We start from the raw sequence: 17,454 nt of genomic DNA, 5'->3' as shown, positions 1-17,454 counted from the left end.
TGGCACAGCCGCACAGGTAGACGGCAGCGCAGCCATGTTACGTATAGTGTACGAGCGTATGGCACTCGGTTGGCGGCAGTGAGCGATGCCGGTGCGGCAGTGCTTGGTTAGCGTCATCGTCCGTAGAAAAGAGATAGTTTGAACGTTGAATAAAGGTTCACTCACTTCACAGCAATGCTCGGCGGGGTGTGGGCGACGCACGCGTGTTTACTGTTTACGTTCCGTACCGCGGTAAACATGTACATAATACGTCCAGCGGTAACCACAGTGCCACCGACGCGCGGGACGGCGTGTTTCGGGCTGCCGGTATTGGGCGCACTGACGTCGGACTGACGCCATCGAAGAGTCGGGTTTGTGTTGATTCGTTTGTTGTGTTTGGCTATGTGGTTCTAATTTACAATTATAGTTATTATTTTTGGGTGCAAGTGAGTTCGCTAGCTTCATAATTTGTCTTCAGTCCAACCGATTAAACAACAATAACAATAATAATAACACTGCCGTACTCGACGGTCCCGGCTTGTGTGTATTCGTTTCTGCTGCGCGCAAGGTGCCCAAAACATACTCGTTGCTCTCCGCGCGTTCGACCCGTTGTCGGAAATCGGTCGGATTTCAGTTAACGGTATTGGCTGTTATGGGCGGAACGCCTAAGAATATCCTTCACTTGTTTCAAAGAGTGCCGAACTACGTTGCCTGCTACTAGACCAAGGAATACGCCAAGGTAAATACCACTCGATAAGCCCGCCATCATTTTTCGATATTGTACGGTATGCACGGTCGTGCGTCGACTGTCGGTGTTCGTTTGTCAAGCCAAATTGATCTTTTATATTGCATGGTTAGGTTATTGGTGATCCATACGCGCGTTTAGCTCTTCCCTAATCCCTCGTTTTTCAGTGGTGTGTATGGGATAGACCTACTCATATTATCTTTGAGTAATGTGTATACTAAACATAGTCTATAAACTATTCACTGACACAAACAGTTACCTGTGGTTCACAGTAAATAGTTACAATTTCAGATGTCAAGGCATTTGATTGGGATCCAAGAGTACTTCTTTCTTTGGCACCCAAACATAGAGAATGGCTTATACTAAATATATTATGTGATTTTGTTATCTGGTATTGAAATAGTGTTAATATCATGGGCTTTGTTAATTTTGAATGCTTTAAAATTGTATACATATTATGTGGTATAGATTCCACTTAACTGGTGCGTTTAATAATTCTTATTTAACTTTAATTATTTTAAGATTAATATCTTAACAGTTTTGAAGAAATATTATATTTGATGAGTATTAATGTTTATAAAATAATTAATCCATTAACAGATTAGATTTCTTATATAAATTAGATACTACATGCATTCACAATAAATTTTAATAATCGCCATTTGTTGATAAACTAAATTTGCTAATTAGTTTGATTTATAATTGTTTAATGAACTTAATTTTTCAAATTAAAAATGTTGTAAAAAAAAAAAAAAAATTAATATTAATAACATTTATTAGTGTTATTAAAATACCTTTTTTTATAATAAGGCAAATAAATTATAAATATTATAATTATAATTTGCAAGTATAATACAAATCTATATCTATTATATAGGTACATTTTTATTATTTATTATAGTTAAAATAATCTGAATTGTATTATTTAAATTACTATCTAGAGGTATATTAAAGATAAGATAATTTTCTATGAATTATACAAAAATAAAATTCCACTGTGGGAATTAAAAACAAATTATGGTTATTAATGAGTTGTCTTAATTCTTATTGTTTAATGTTAATGACAGATATTTTAATAATTTAAGGTATACCTACCTTATTGAAAATTAAATATGTTTATGAAATTTACTTATTATAAATTAATAATGTTGAACATCTTAAATTAAAAACTGTAATTCATTATGTAAAGTTAAATTGTGATTAAAATATTTTTTTAATTGAACAATTTTGTTAGAAGTTTCACCTAAAAATACTTGTTGTATTGATAAAAAAAAAATTATTGATATCAAAACATTTTGGTCTAAAGTTTGCTTGATTTTTTAATAAAATATTTTATAACAGTTGACACTAATATAAATTATTGTCCTTAATAATAAATAATACTTTTATATGTTAACTTAGTTATATATTTTATATAGGTATACCTTATAAGAAAAACTTTCAAATTAATAATATACTGAAATAATTATCTAAGTTTTTTTTTATAGTTATAGTACCTAATTTTAATTTATAGATAATGTAATTTAAATAACTATCTTTATTCACATCAGATCAATCTCATAATATTTTTTCTAGCTAAAAATTAATAAATCATGTTTAATATATATTTTTATTAATTTCAGATTGAATTTAACTTCTAAACTATGAATAGTATTGGAGCAATGAATTCTCCAGTAAAGCAGCCTCTGCCAACAGTATTGGCTCCTCCTACTATTTCAAATTCTTCACCTTCCAAAGTACAACCACCGCCAAATTTAACTCCACTTAATTTAAATACTTCTCAATCAACTCAGCCTTTGAGTCTCGTAAATGAACATAAAAATATTCCCATTGTTATTCCTTCGCCTGTTATGACTTCTGTTGAAAATATTGTTCCAAAAACTACTGCATGTAATGGTTTACCTGATACAAAACCAGTTGGTGAGAAAATTGAAGGAGCCCTGCCTAAAATTGAACCACAAATACTCCATAATCAGGTAAATAATTCTGTCAATGTCAAAAGTGCAAATGAATCTCCTCTTCCTGAAATTAAACCTCAAGTATCAGAAGTTGAAAATTTATCTCAAAAAAAAGATGATAAGAATAACTTGCCAATTGTTCAAACCGATAAAGTTATTTTGCCAGAAGTTAATGTAACATCTTCAAATGATCCTATTAAGCCTGATGATATACATAAAACTGAAAATGTTGTTTCCAAACCAAAAGAAAATGATACTAAAGTCAGTCAAGAATCTACTGAAATTAAGGCTATAGGGCAAACAAACCAAGGGCCAACTGTTTCTGTTGAAAAAATTGAACAAGTACCTATAAACACTTCAAAAAATAGTGTGCGGCGAAAAAGAGAACATAAAGTAAGTCAATTATTAAATAATTAAGATGACGGTAACCAACATTTCTTATGAACTGTTATGTAGATTTATTGAATACTCTAGTAATATTAATAGATAATTGACTTAATTCAGTAGTTTCATTGGAAATTTATTTTGTTTTCTTTTATATGGTTATTCTTTGTACTTTTACTGCTAAAATAGTAACTAAAAATATATTAAATATTTAAATAATTTAATTTTTAATTTTAAGCAGCTAGAAGAAGAAGAAGAAAAAAAGGAGAAATCATTGAAAAAGGATACACCTGTTGAAGAAGTAAAATCTAAGCGTACTAGACTTCCTACACAACCTTTCCAATTATCATTATTGCCAGAAATGCACCATATCTCCAAAATTTCTGAAAAAACTGTATCTTCAAAAATCAATAGTGACAAATTAACAGTGTTCTACAAGTAATATTTTAAACCCATTGATACATTTTTATATATAGTTAGTTTAATTTATTATATTATTTTATTTCCAGAAATGAGTTTTTGGCTGTACGAAATGAAGAAGGAGGATTTTACTTATGCCAAGCTATGCAAAATATTCATAGAGCTAGTCGCCGTATTCGTATTCGATGGCTAACTCAACATCCTAATGATGAATTTACTCCAGATTTTTATGACCATACAGGTATATGTTTTGAATTATAATTGTTTTTGTATTATTTTATATAATTTCTAATAAAAACTATTACACATGTAATTTTTTCTTTTATTTATATATATCAAAAAAATAAATAAAATGTATCAATTTGAAAAGAGCTCTTTAAAATTGTGTTATTAATTTGCTAAAAGTTAATATAAGTTTATTTAATGTTTACAGAGTTTGATTGTATTTTGACTAATATAACATTAAAAAAAATTCAAAAAGAACAGTGGAAACTTCCTGAAAAAGAAAAGTTAAGAATTGAAAATATATTGAAACGATCTATTGATGTTGAAAAAGGATCAGAAAAACCTTCAGTTACTGAAGAACATCCAGATGGCTGTATGTATTAATATAACATTTTATTCAATTATTACTATCATTAATTTTTGCTGACTATTTTAAAGTATTTATTTTTTAATCACTGTAATTAAAACATTTATCGTTTTAGTGGATGTGAGCTTATTCAAAGATGAAGCTCAACTAACAAAGAAAAAAGGTAGCAAGAAAAGTATAACTGTGAAAAGGAAGGTATCAACTGATGAGCAACAACCAGTAAAAAAGTCATCTAGATTGTCTAAGAAAAAACCATCTTATGATTTTGGGCATTCCTCATCTGAAAGTGACGAAAATGATGAAGATAATAGTAACCAAAAAAAATCATCTAGCAAAAAAATTTTGAAAAAAAAAGTTGTTGCTAAAGAACCTGCTAAAAAAATAATAGGCAATGTATCAAAACCAAAAACACCATCGGTTAGAAAAACACAAGCTCCTGTAAAACCAACATATGTATTGGCATCAGTTTCTTCAGCAGTGAAGAAAAGAGAAATCATTGCTACAAAACAAAAAAAAGAGAACAATGTTTCAGATAAAAAGTCTTCCAAGAAAGTAGAAACAAAATCTCCAGCTGTTCCTCTACCTTCAGAGCGATCATCAAAAACTAGAAGTAATAAATTTTCTTACCACTAACTGTATTTAAAATTAAACAATTAAATCTTATTGTTATGTTTGTGAAAAAATTTTTAAGACTTACGATGGTAAATGTCTCCAAATCTATTTCTCGATTGTAATGCCTTTCAAAAGGATGTCAAATCTGCATGTGTTGTCTCAGTTGATAAACAATCACATAGTAAATCTATGTTTAGCTAATTTAATTTTATAATTTTTATTTTATCTTTTGTATCGGAGTTATAACTATTGACAAATTTAAATAGGATATTATCTAGATCCTCTTGTAGACTTAATTATTGATTATGTAAGTTATAAGAAGTGCAGAATTGTAATATTTTATTTAGTTATAACTTACATTAAAATAAATTATTCATAAAAGTCTATAAAATGTCCTTGATAATAAGTAGTAATTATTCTAATATTAAACAAATCTTAGTACAAAATTGGTTTTCCTAAATGCAAATTTACTGTGTTCTATGTTTGTCAGACAATATTACAATTGATAACTAGAATTATTTTTATTATCAGTGTTAAACTGTTCATCTAAATACCTTAAATTTCATATTGAGTCCCTTTTGTACATAACACAGATCTTGCTAACCTTAGTGAGATTAGGTATAAGGTCTATGGTTTGTATTGTGCACTAGTTATGGGTCAGTAAAATTATTTTCAGTAGATAATGATACATTGAAAGGAGGAATAATTTGTATAAGGTCTTTAATGTATTCACAGACTAGGTCAAGGTATATGAATACAGTATTTATAAAAATTAAGTTATTTTGTGTGTTACTGACATAAATAATTTTTGATTTAGTATAATATCTTGTAATATTCAACTTTTTTTTTTTTTTAGATGCAGGAAATGCTGTTTCAGCAAAAATAACCACTGCTGGTATTGGAATAGTTAAAAATAACCCCAATGATCGAAAAACAACAAGAAATCGTAAATGATGATAATATCACGCTTTGTAAGGAATATATTCTACTACTTGTTTGAACAATATTTAAAAATTCATTTTGTTAATAATATTATCAATTTAACTTAATTCTGATTTCTTGAAAGACTACATTTTTATTATGTTAAACACATACCATATCACAAATTGTTTTGATGTGTTGATCCACATTCTTGTTTAACTTTTATAATTTTATACTTTTTTCGTTTATTATTTTTTATTAAGTTTTGAGTAACTTAGGTAGCTAATAGTATACAATTTCAAAATAATCTGAAAAAATTAGGTAATTTAAAGTTAAATTTTTTTTTTTTCGTAACAATAGTACTTAATGGCTCTTAATTTATCAAACATGTATCAATTTAAATTGTTGCTAGATGTCGATGCCATTATTTTAAATTGTATTTTTATTTAATACTTAGTAATGGTATTTAAATGAAAATACATTTATGATGTATTAAGTATCATTTAATTAAATGTTTTTGTGAGTTATTCTTCTATTTTGAAAACTAAATAGTATGAAAATCTATATTTTCAATTAAACTTAATGCTTTACTTTAGTTTTATGAATAATAACGTTAAAATATAAAAGATAATTAATTCTTATTACATATTACTGAATTTTATATATATTATAATTTTTCATTGTATGTTCTGACGAAATTTAATGTTATTAAATAGTAGTCACTTTTGGCATTGGCATCTTTCTATAAATTTATCTAGATATAATTTATTCAGTTATAAAATTGTATTATTTTTTAATTGATTATTTAATTTATATTGTTTTTTTTTTCTATTTAATTCAAATAGAATTATGAATGTGCACTAAATTCTTGTAATTGTACTTTGTATTTCTTACGCACAAGAATATTTAGTTTAAAAAATAATTGTTTACTTCCATGAAAACTTATTGTTCCAAATGTTTAATTTATTACTTACAGTACAATTCAATTTATTATAATTAATAACTATAAACACAAAATGTAAGCTCTTATTAATATTGTATTGTAAATAATGAATTAGGATAATATAGCCAATATATTATATAGATATATATTTATATAAATATAATTAATGAATAATATTAGATAACAATTTTTAAATCTTATATTATTAGTTATGTAAGTTGAGAAAAAAATGATTGTTTTGAGTGACGTGGTTTTGCCATATTTGCAATATCATAATATTTTTTATTAATTTACAAGTGTAAAATTTTATTGTGTCTGTGTGTTGTAAATAACCATGAATCTAATATTCTGGTATTGATGTCAACCTGCTTTGATATTGTTTGTAAATCTATTGATTTTATTTTTTATTTAATACCAACAGTAGAGGTATGCACATTAGAAAAAAAACATATTTATTTACCAACAACTTTTTAATTATAAAAAAATATATATATATAAGAAAAAAATTATTATTGTAAATATTATAAATTTGATTAATTATTGTAAGTGAATTTAAAAATATATTCAAACAATTTATTGTACATATCTGTGTTTTAAAATTGATGAGTTTATATTTTTATCATTTTATTTAAATTCAACTTGAATACTTTAGGAACATTTCTAATAGTTAATGATATGCGTTTATTTCTTGTCAGTTGAATTCCATTTTGATAATTTGATCCACAAAATGTTATGTTGGATATTTTATCATCAATGATATCATTGGTAATCTCCTCAATGCCATGCATATATTCTGTGTACATTTTATCCTGTAAAACTAGTAGACTTCTTCTTTCCAGCAATAAACTGTATACTTTTTCACTTGATACAACTACGTTGTCCTATAATAAAAAGATTTCTAAAAAATTAAACATTTTTACTTAAAGATATAATTGCAAGCATTAGTGTACTAAACAATTTTTAATTTACTTTTATCATTATTTTTTTTTTTTTTTTTAAACACTAATATATTAAAAAACTTTTTATTACACTAAATTCATTGCTTGATATCTTCCTACCCACCCACCCATTTTGTGCTTGAAGAATTTGCTTCAAAAAAGTCTACTTTAGGACACTACTGATTTCAAGCATTAAGTCTTACATGTATAGTAACAATAATAATAATTTTTTAATTTATTACAAATGTAGAAATTATAGTTTGAATTTGTTTAATAAACCAATACAAGACAAAAATGATAAGTATTTTTTTTTTTTTATATAGTAAGGAAATATATTTTATTAATTTTGTTTAATTATAATTTGAATAATCATAAATAATTACAATAAAAACTACAAAAATATTAGTAAAATCTAGTTTTATAACTTTACCTCAAGTGACTTATAAAAATTCAATACAGTATGAGATCCACAGTTAATTGTAGTCACAGTAGGAAAAAATAAACTTCCATCTAAATGTGGCTAAAGAACAACATCGATTACTAACTAATAATTTTTTATGTAATCAGAAATGTATACCATGATCCCTTGTCCAGATAAGTATTCATTAATTAACACATGATTTGGTTTGTTAGTGCTAGGAAATACTTGAAGACTATCTACTTGATTGACAAATCCTTTTAACCACTAAAACATGCTGAAGTTTAAATTATACTCCATTTTTACAAATAAATAAGCAAACCACACTTACATCAGGAATTGTTTCGGGAATAAGTCCTTTGGTATGAGGCACGCCTCCCCAATTTTGAACTCTTCTATTTTTCAATTGACACCACTTAGGTTTTGGTGCATTATTTACTTTTTCAATTATATATGTTTCCTGATCTTTGGTTATAAAATTTGGTATATAATAAGCTGTATCATCGACCTTAAAACGACATGAATTAACATCAGTAACACCTACTACATACATCCATTAACAAAGATTAATTAGTATATTTACAGTATTCAACTTATAATCCTTTAAATTAATAATCTCCATTTCAAATCTTGATTGTGAACATCTACAACAAACGACAGTAATTCAACAGATCACAAATCATGTAAGAACCGTAAAGAAAATCATGACAATATGTTTTCGTGCAGGAAATGAGAAATTCAAATTCAAATTTGATATTTATTGCATAAAAATATTGAATAGGTAGTTGAATGAATTGTACAGCATTCTCAATTCAATGTTTAAAGTTTTAAACTGTTAAAAATGTGTGCCGTGTTTATGAATAATGATGATAAGATTTATAATAATATATATTTGTATTATCATTTATCAATGTTACGAACACTAAAATAATATAAATGAAATAAAAAATAATATAATATGAAGATTCTCCAATCATGCTTTTAATGTCACGGTCAGTGACAATGATGTAAGATGTTATCTTTATCAATAGCAGATTAACCAACTGTTAAAATAACAAATTAATTTGACGATGATTTTCTTAATTTTTTTATAGCTTGAACTTTGTACTTTGAAATGCCCTTTCAATAAATAACCATAATTTTTTCTAGAGGTTTCAACTCTCAGTTAGCTAGTCAGCTACGAGTTTGCATTCGATATTCACGTAATAGTCGTCAGCAGAAAGGTATCTTAGAAATATATTATTTAAACCTGATATTTTAAAGTAAGGTAGATAAATAACTTTAGAGTGTAAAAATATATTATATAGTATTCAATATTCATTATTTAAAGTTAATATTTATAACACATTTTAACTAATATTTTATTTTGTTTATGTAGCATTAACAATACAACAATTATCATGTTGAGATTTAATACAGGAAAGGTATGCTAAGCTCTACAAATATTTAAAATCCATCTCAATTTTTGAAATATAAATAACATTTACTTGTATGATTTTAATAATATATCCTTTAAATAGAGCTTAATGACTTATACTCGGCGGTCTATATCAACAACTTCAATTTTGAGAGATGTTTTCATTGTCAGTGCTACTAGAACTCCAATTGGTTCTTTTGGTGGATCATTAAAGAGTCTTTCTGCTACTAAACTGGGCGCTATAGCTATTCAAGTAAGTAAATAGTATTTTAAATAGGTACTAGTTTTGACAATAATTCATACAATCAACATATATTTGAATAACATGAAATGGAAACTTGGAATTCTATAACTCTTCAAACTAAAATTAACAAACATATTTTTAACTACAATTTATAACAAACAGATATAATTATAAAAATTTATTGTGTAGTTTTAATTTTTTTTTCATAAATTAATGAACAATTCTCATACAAAAGTATGTGTTATATAATATTTTATTATTATTAAGAAATCTTGAGATTTTTAATTTTAGGTATTTATATTTTTAATTACATTATTGATTAATTATAATTTATTTATCAATTACTATTTATAAAACTATTAATCTGTCAAATCAATTAAAAATAAACTTTATTTTTACCACAGGCTGCTGTTGAGCGATCTGGAATTTCTAAAGATGAAATTGAGGAAGTTTTTATGGGAAATGTATGTCAAGGTGGTGTTGGACAAGCACCAGCTAGGCAAGCAACAATATTTGCTGGTGAATTAGTGAATTATTATATTTATTATGTTTAAACGTTTAACTTATGACATTTTTATTTTATAGGATTACCTAAATCAACTATATGTACAACAATAAATAAAGTCTGTGCTTCTGGAATGAAATCAGTCATGTTGGCTTCTCAAAGTCTAATATGTGGCCATCAACAAATAGTAGTTGCTGGTGGCATGGAATCTATGTCTAATGTACCATTTTATCTAGCAAGAGGAGATACAAAATATGGTGGTGTTAATTTATCTGTCTGTTTATTATTTATATACATAAAACTTTCATATATATAAAATACATTTTAGTATATTTTTATTTCAATATTTATAGGATGGAATCGTGTTTGATGGTTTAACTGATGTATACAATAAAGTTCATATGGGTAGTTGTGCTGAAAATACAGCTAAACAATGTGGCATAAGTAGAGCACAGCAAGATGATTTTGCTTTAAGCAGTTACAAAAAAAGTGCTGATGCCTGGAAACAAGGACATTTTGCCCAAGAGATTGTTCCAGTCAACGTCCCTCAAAAAAAAGGTTGGTAATTAATGTAATTTTTTTTTTGTTGGCTTAAAAATTATTCCAACATTTTAAGGTAAACCTGATGTTGTTGTATCTGAGGATGAAGAATTCAAAAGAATAGATATTGAAAAGTTTAAAAAATTGAATACGGTTTTTCAAGTAAATATTTATTATTGTTTGATTTTAGTTTTTTAATTTTTTTTATTATTATTTTTTTTTTTAGAAAGAAAATGGAACAGTTACTGCTGGAAATGCATCAACAATTAATGATGGGGCTGCTGCTTTAGTTTTGACAAATGAAAATGTTGTAAATAAATTAAATTTGAAACCTTTAGCTAGAGTAATTGCATTTCAAGATGGTGCTACTGATCCTATTGATTTTCCAATTGCTCCAGCAGTTGCTATACCCAAAGTATGTTAATTCTTTTTTTTTTTGTATTTAATCACGATTTTGGTGAGGAGGGTAAGTGGACTAAGGCAGTAGTTGCAATGCTCGCTGTCATCATTCTGGACCTAGCTGCAGGTGGCATCTTTCTTTGAACAAACAATCTAGAAGCTAGTAATTTCCAATTGATATGAAGCCACAAAATCTAGCTAAAACTTGATCTAGGGAACTCCTTTTTTGTATATCCTCTCTTTACCCATATTACCGTGTTTATTGCTTAGTCTCTAATATAGACCTTAGGGATCCCCATACCTTCTAAACCTAAAGCAACATACAAAAATAAGATGCTATTATTATTGATTATTGAAATTAATTTAATTCTAGTTGTTAAGCAAAAGTGGTCTTTCCAAAAATGATATCGCATTGTGGGAAATAAATGAAGCTTTCAGTGTAGTTGTTTTAGCTAATATAATGAAATTAGATCTTGATCCATCTAAAATCAATGTACATGGTGGCGCTGTTAGCTTAGGTCATCCAATTGGGTAAATATATCAGCCATCGTTTATAATTTGATAAATTTTATCGAAATATTTTTTTATTTTTTTTTTAGGATGTCTGGTGCTAGGATTGTGGTTCACTTAGCTCACGCATTAAAACCAGGACAAAAAGGTGTAGCTTCCATTTGTAATGGTGGTGGCGGAGCATCATCAATTCTTATTGAACGTTTATAATACTTTGTTTAATTTGTTAGAAGTATTTTTACTTCATAAAAATTATTTTTTAATACATAATGATTGCAACATGGTTATGAGTTAAGACTGCAATTCATTTTTATATATGTATATAAATTTATTTAAATAAAATTATGGTTATATTTTTAAACGCGTGGATTAAGAAATTATTCTGAAAAATATTCAAAAAATTATTATATTTCATTAAAATTGCACAACTATTTATTTATTTAAATCAATTTGAACAATATTAGTTTTATTTATATGTAATATTGCTAAAATAGTTTCTTTTTACATCATCAATTACATTATCTATAAGCTCTAATGCCTTATATTTATCTACTTGTTTAATCTTGAATTCAGTAGTTTTGAACTGGACTTTGTTTTTGAATTTTATGGGTTTAATATCAAATTTGCTCCAGAAATTGTTTAACCAATTTACATCCTCTAAAAGTTCCTATAAAAAATATTATTTTTTAAATCTATCAATTTTATTCATACATTAGTCATATACCTTTGGAATACGTAAATATACATGTATGCTCTCTCTATTGTAAGCTAAAAATAAACAAGGTACATCACCACAGACATGTACGAAATTTTCAAAATCATAACAATTGCTATCAAGATATGCTGAATCACAATCAACATAACCCACAGCATAATTATCTTCACATAAATTTTTTACTGCATCACTTAATATCTGCCTGAATACAGTAAATAAGTAAATTTCAAAAGAATTATACATTATAAGTTGTAACATAATAATTACTTACATCTTTTTTTCTTTTATTATTTTCTGAATTTTTCTTTCAATAGCAAAGATTTTCTTATTTAATTTTATTTGAACATTCAAGGGTATAAATTTTTGAGAAATATTTTTTAGATCTGATTTTAATTGGTTTTTATTATCCATCAATAAATGCACCTAAATTAAAAATATTTGACACCAATGATTAAAATAGTAACATATTATTAATGTGTTTCCATTAAAAAAGTGATATTACAAACTCATTAAGCGCCCTCTAAAACTTGTAAAAAATCAAATATTTATTTATTCTATGATTTACATATGAAATAGGATTTAACTATAATAAGTGATTTACCTTTGTTGGAGAAATATTATTTAAATTAGTTGAATTCACCAAATGTTCAACAAAATTTGATTTTTCTAATAATTTTTGACCACAAACTCTTGCGTCTTTACATAGTGGCCCAGTTACTGCCATTATAGTGCATTCACTACTGAGACATTTATATTGGACAATACAAAAATCAATCACATCTAATGTATTATGAATGTGTGTACCACAACATGCTTCTCTAGATATATATGAATTATCAATATTGTTGTACATGTCTATTATATGTACTTCATCTGGATATACTTCTCCGGGGAGTAATGTGACATTCATTTGATTTAAATTATCGGATGTCACTGTGGTTCTTTTAACGGATAATCCAGATTGTATTATATTATTAACTTTTTCTTCTATCACTAAGGCCTCTATAAAATTAATAAAATAATGTAATGTAATAATTATAATGAAACCAAATATAAATAAAATCAAATATCTTGAAATAATGATTAACCTTCTGGTGAAAATTTTTGCCCAAAGAGTGCAAAAGTAAATGACATAAAATCTTTTTTTACACAACTTGATAATTGAGCAGTAACAACTAAATATGAGTTTAAAACAGAATTTAATATATGAATTGATGAATGAGCACGCATTAAACCAATTCTATAGTTTGAATCAACTTGAACATTTAATTCCTTTTCCCTGAAAATGTATTCGCAAATATAATATATTAATATTAAAAACCATAAATTAAACTAAAAAGTACCTTAATAATATAGGCCAATCGCTTGATTTAATATGATGTAACACAACACCATTTTCTTCAATTTTGTTTACATCAGTAACATTAAATACTATTCCATTATTAGTTTTGACAATACCAATATCATTTTGTTGTCCACCAGCTTTACAATAAAAGGGTGTTTTGTCTAGTACTAACGAAACCATATCTCCTTGTTCTTTAATATCAGGCTCAGTCACAATGTTACCATTATTATCGATAATTGCTAGAAGCTTGGCAGTAAGTGCTGGTGATAAATATGATTCATTATTATAGCGAATAATTTCATACTTGAAACTGTCATCAGTTTTAGGAATATTTCCTGTCATATAACCATTTGATATTTTCTTAGTATGTTTAATAGTTTTTGTTTGTAATTTTTTTAATTTTTCATGAAGTTCGTTCCAATTTACTGGTTTTCCTAGAGAAGAAAAAAAATATACATAAAATTAATACTAAATCAAAAATAAAGAAAAATAATGTTTACCCATAACTTTAGCTAGCCTTCCTATTGTTTTCTTTTCGAGACCAAATGCATCATACAATGTAAATGCTGGTATGTTTTTAATATTTTTCTGTTTTATTAAGTAATTACAAGCTGGTACAAATCCTGTACACTCTTCATATGGATTAAAACTCTTTAACATTGGACATTCTTCAACTGCCATTTTCCAATCTTTAGAAACAGACATTCTTAGTTTGTCAAATATAGTGTACTCGTGTTTTATTAAATGTCTGACCTAAAAATGAGAACAGATATTTAATTACTAAGACCATATAAATAATTTTAATTTAACTTAGTATGGATTATACCACAAAAGTATAATTATAGTTTACCTTTTCATTGTTTTTAATCAGTTCAGGATACACATTACCAAGACTCTTTGAAACTTCATTAGCGATATCACACATCAAATTGTACCCGGGTTGAATTTTGAAATTAGTTTCCGCTAATAAAAATGATTTTCGTATCAATCTTCTCAATTTATGACTGAAATAGTATAAAACACTAATCAATAGTTCAAAATTTAAAACTGTTGTAGATATAACTTTTGGCTGGGCAGCATATTATCCGAAAGTGCAACAGTAATCATTCGCCCATGGTCTGCTAATACTCGATAATAAGTATCCAAATTTGTTTCTTCATAATATAATCCTGTGTATTTTGATATTTTGGAGGCCTAGTTGTAATAATAATACTTTTAAATAAAAAATGTTTTGTTTTTCTTAGTCATATTAATTTCTTACATTAAATATAATGTTAAATATAGGTGAAAATAAATCTGTATCATAAGTTGATGTTTTATCTTGCAACACCATTGTCAAACGTTCCAATCCCATTCCAGTATCTATGAAATAATTTGGTAACTTGCGCATAGAATTTTTTTCTCTACATAATATCTAATTCATTAACGGTTAACTTAAAATCAATTTTAATAGAAAAAAAAAAAATTACCTAGAATATTGTATGAAAACAATGTTCCAAAGTTCAATGAGATTTTTCCCACCAGACGGTGGATAATCAATGTGTATCTCTGTACAAGGCCCACAAGGTCCTGTTTCTCCCATTTCCCAAAAATTATCATTTGCTCCGTTCATAATAATGTGATCATCATTTACACTGTAATAATACATGAATATTAAATAAAACTGTGAATTTTCAATTAAATATAGATAACCTATGCATCTTTCCTTTTCATATTAATTTATCTGCTAGTAATACTTTCAGAAATTTTGGTTTTGTAAATAAAGATACAAGAATTTAAAAATATAAGTACTTTAAAATTGTGAAAATTTTGTGTTGTTAGATGTAAGCCTGAGTTTGGTTCTTTAGTTAAATCCCCTAAAATTTTACTTTTATCATAATTGATGTTGTGCTATCTTTTATTAAAGTTTTAGATTCATTTACAATTTATAAATAAATACGAATAAATTAATATTAACCCAATATGTTTCCATATTTGAAGTGTTTCATTATCAGCTTCTAGGTCAAGTGTTTCATCGCCATTAAATACAGTACAATATAATTGCTTGGTGGGTATATTGAAAGGTGATGAAGTCAATAAATTCCAAGCCAAACGACATGCTTCAGCCTATAAAAATGAAGTTTTATAGATTTGTTAAATATATTTTAGATTAATTTCAACCTTGCCATAATGTCCAAAAGACCAGTTTCCAAGCATTTCGAAAAATGTATGATGGTAACCATCAGAACCGACAATATCTAAATCATTGTGTTTACCACCAACTCGTATACACTTTTGACTATTGGCAACACAATTGGCTGCTAAAGTTCTTTGACCAAGTAATATATTCTTAAACTAATTAAAAAATAAATAAATATCAACAATAAGTTCTTCTATATTATTCCAATATGCTTACCTGGCACATGCCAGCATTTACAAAAGCTATCGTAGGATCATTATATGGTACTACAGGACTAGATTTAATGTATTTGTGATCATTTTCTTTCACAAAATAATCAATGAATCGTTTACGTATTTCGTTTGAAGACAAGTATGATTTAAAACGTATCCTGTTATCAATATTGAATGGTTTCAACCTTAGCTTAATCATTTTTTCATTTCTTTTGAATATCTATAAGAAAAACAAATATTCTAGTTATTAAGCACTGTGTATTATGCCAATGCAAGTGAAAAATAATTTCTATTATGAATAAAATGTTATTTTATTCAGAAACAAGTATAATACATTTTTTGAATAAATAATAAACTGCAGATAGTGATAGCATAGAATAAAAATGTTATTCTATATTTCGATAGCTGTCTTTTTGTTGAAGACGTCAGACAGTAGAATTGAAAATTGTAAATTCGTAACTTGTAAATAATAATAATTTTATAAGCACCAATTAAGTACCAGACAAGAGACGTGAGAGCCTGACAGCAATTCCCGATTCCTGAAGTTCGGTGACTGGTAGTTTGAAATTTTCTCAGTTCGACAAACACCTCACGTAATCAGACATGCTCGCATGAATAAAGTTATAATTTATAAATGCGGCAGTAATGGCAAATATTGGTAAATTTACAAATCAATTGCGCGCGCGAAGCCCCCCTTATCATACAATAAACTATAATCACTGAAGGAAATATGTGTTATCATTATGTTATGAATTTATTTATGACCCTATTCCATACCACTTTTAAATTGAATTTACAGACATTAGATTATTTAGATTAATTAACAAAAAATGAAAACAATTTTATCAATTATTCAATTTTAGTTTAAGATTTTTCAAGTACTATATTTTAGTGCTTTTATGAATACCAAAAAACTATTAGTTATTACATTGATTTCCATCATGTTTATGGTACGACCCAATTTGAAAATTTTTTCAAATTTGGCGACCTATAATAATATTAATGACTTTTAGTTTTGTTTTTGCTATTTTGTGGATCAGTTACTTACGGCAAAAAATTAAAAGAGATACTCACGAAAAATCAATACATTTTTAACAAGGAATTTTTTTGGTTTATTGCAGTAAAGTTAGAAATTATTTTTTGATGCTTTTAGATTCTAATTTTCTTTCATAAAAATCGAATAGAGTAATTCTTCATTTCTGGATAATTCGTAATTTTTTAGGTCGTTAACTCTCATTTGAATTATACATCCAAAAATAACACATTGTAATCATGGGAAATCATTTTTGGAAAGTGCATTTTTATGACTTCAATGCTTCATTTAGGTTTTTATGGTTTCTTGATATTAATTTTTTCCTATCTCTCTGCAGCTATTTACTACAAACTAAAACAATTATAGTATAAAATTATAAAATATATGCAAGTACAGAAACTACCACCAAGAAATGCTTTATGTAATGGACTATATACAATAGTCA

At 26.6% G+C, this 17,454-nt stretch overlaps 4 protein-coding genes across 7 annotated transcripts; 2 read left to right on the top strand and 2 right to left on the bottom strand.

Annotated features, from left to right (window-relative positions):
- The first annotated feature begins 186 nt into the window (after positions 1-186).
- On the top strand, positions 187-5,725 carry LOC112598004 (myb-like protein V). 2 transcript variants are annotated; one of them, XM_025344299.1, is made up of 7 exons: positions 187-718; positions 2,347-3,075; positions 3,308-3,504; positions 3,576-3,727; positions 3,920-4,084; positions 4,194-4,688; positions 5,547-5,725. In XM_025344299.1, exons 2-7 carry the CDS (start codon positions 2,368-2,370, stop codon positions 5,642-5,644), a joined length of 1,815 nt encoding a protein of 604 aa, XP_025200084.1. In that variant the 5' UTR covers positions 187-718; positions 2,347-2,367; the 3' UTR covers positions 5,645-5,725. The 2 variants fall into 2 exon arrangements, with proteins under 2 accessions (XP_025200084.1, XP_025200083.1); XM_025344298.1 differs by having other exon boundaries at positions 188-718; positions 3,305-3,504.
- Positions 5,726-7,137: 1,412 nt separating this feature from the next.
- Positions 7,138-8,766, bottom strand: LOC112598008 (alpha-ketoglutarate-dependent dioxygenase alkB homolog 6). Its single transcript, XM_025344304.1, has 5 exons — positions 8,494-8,766; positions 8,242-8,418; positions 8,070-8,177; positions 7,923-8,012; positions 7,138-7,435 (listed from the first exon to the last, which is right to left on the bottom strand). The coding sequence occupies exons 1-5, from the start codon at positions 8,530-8,532 to the stop codon at positions 7,163-7,165; spliced, it is 687 nt and encodes a 228-aa protein (XP_025200089.1). The 5' UTR covers positions 8,533-8,766; the 3' UTR covers positions 7,138-7,162.
- A 135-nt stretch (positions 8,767-8,901) lies between these two features.
- Positions 8,902-11,886, top strand: LOC112598006 (acetyl-CoA acetyltransferase, mitochondrial). Of its 3 annotated transcripts, XM_025344302.1 has the most exons (11): positions 8,902-8,917; positions 9,005-9,133; positions 9,289-9,334; positions 9,431-9,580; positions 9,976-10,090; positions 10,157-10,350; positions 10,430-10,634; positions 10,693-10,778; positions 10,843-11,031; positions 11,389-11,546; positions 11,615-11,886. In XM_025344302.1, exons 3-11 carry the CDS (start codon positions 9,311-9,313, stop codon positions 11,733-11,735), a joined length of 1,242 nt encoding a protein of 413 aa, XP_025200087.1. In that variant the 5' UTR covers positions 8,902-8,917; positions 9,005-9,133; positions 9,289-9,310; the 3' UTR covers positions 11,736-11,886. The 3 variants fall into 3 exon arrangements, with proteins under 3 accessions (XP_025200087.1, XP_025200088.1, XP_025200086.1); XM_025344303.1 differs by lacking the exon at positions 8,902-8,917 and having other exon boundaries at positions 8,956-9,177; XM_025344301.1 differs by lacking the exon at positions 8,902-8,917 and having other exon boundaries at positions 8,957-9,133.
- A 66-nt stretch (positions 11,887-11,952) lies between these two features.
- Positions 11,953-16,558, bottom strand: LOC112598017 (alanine--tRNA ligase, mitochondrial-like). Its single transcript, XM_025344321.1, has 15 exons — positions 16,476-16,558; positions 15,981-16,196; positions 15,746-15,919; positions 15,543-15,691; positions 15,055-15,219; positions 14,847-14,988; positions 14,649-14,779; positions 14,436-14,589; positions 14,086-14,338; positions 13,584-14,019; positions 13,329-13,519; positions 12,842-13,242; positions 12,512-12,663; positions 12,250-12,442; positions 11,953-12,192 (listed from the first exon to the last, which is right to left on the bottom strand). The coding sequence occupies exons 2-15, from the start codon at positions 16,173-16,175 to the stop codon at positions 11,992-11,994; spliced, it is 2,937 nt and encodes a 978-aa protein (XP_025200106.1). The 5' UTR covers positions 16,176-16,196; positions 16,476-16,558; the 3' UTR covers positions 11,953-11,991.
- Positions 16,559-17,454: the final 896 nt, after the last annotated feature.

This window comes from Melanaphis sacchari, unplaced genomic scaffold, assembly GCF_002803265.2.
Source record: "Melanaphis sacchari strain LSU unplaced genomic scaffold, SCAv2.0 Contig44_pilon_pilon, whole genome shotgun sequence".
Classification (NCBI taxonomy): domain Eukaryota; kingdom Metazoa; phylum Arthropoda; class Insecta; order Hemiptera; family Aphididae; genus Melanaphis; species Melanaphis sacchari.
This window is presented reverse-complemented; position numbering and strand designations above follow the sequence as displayed.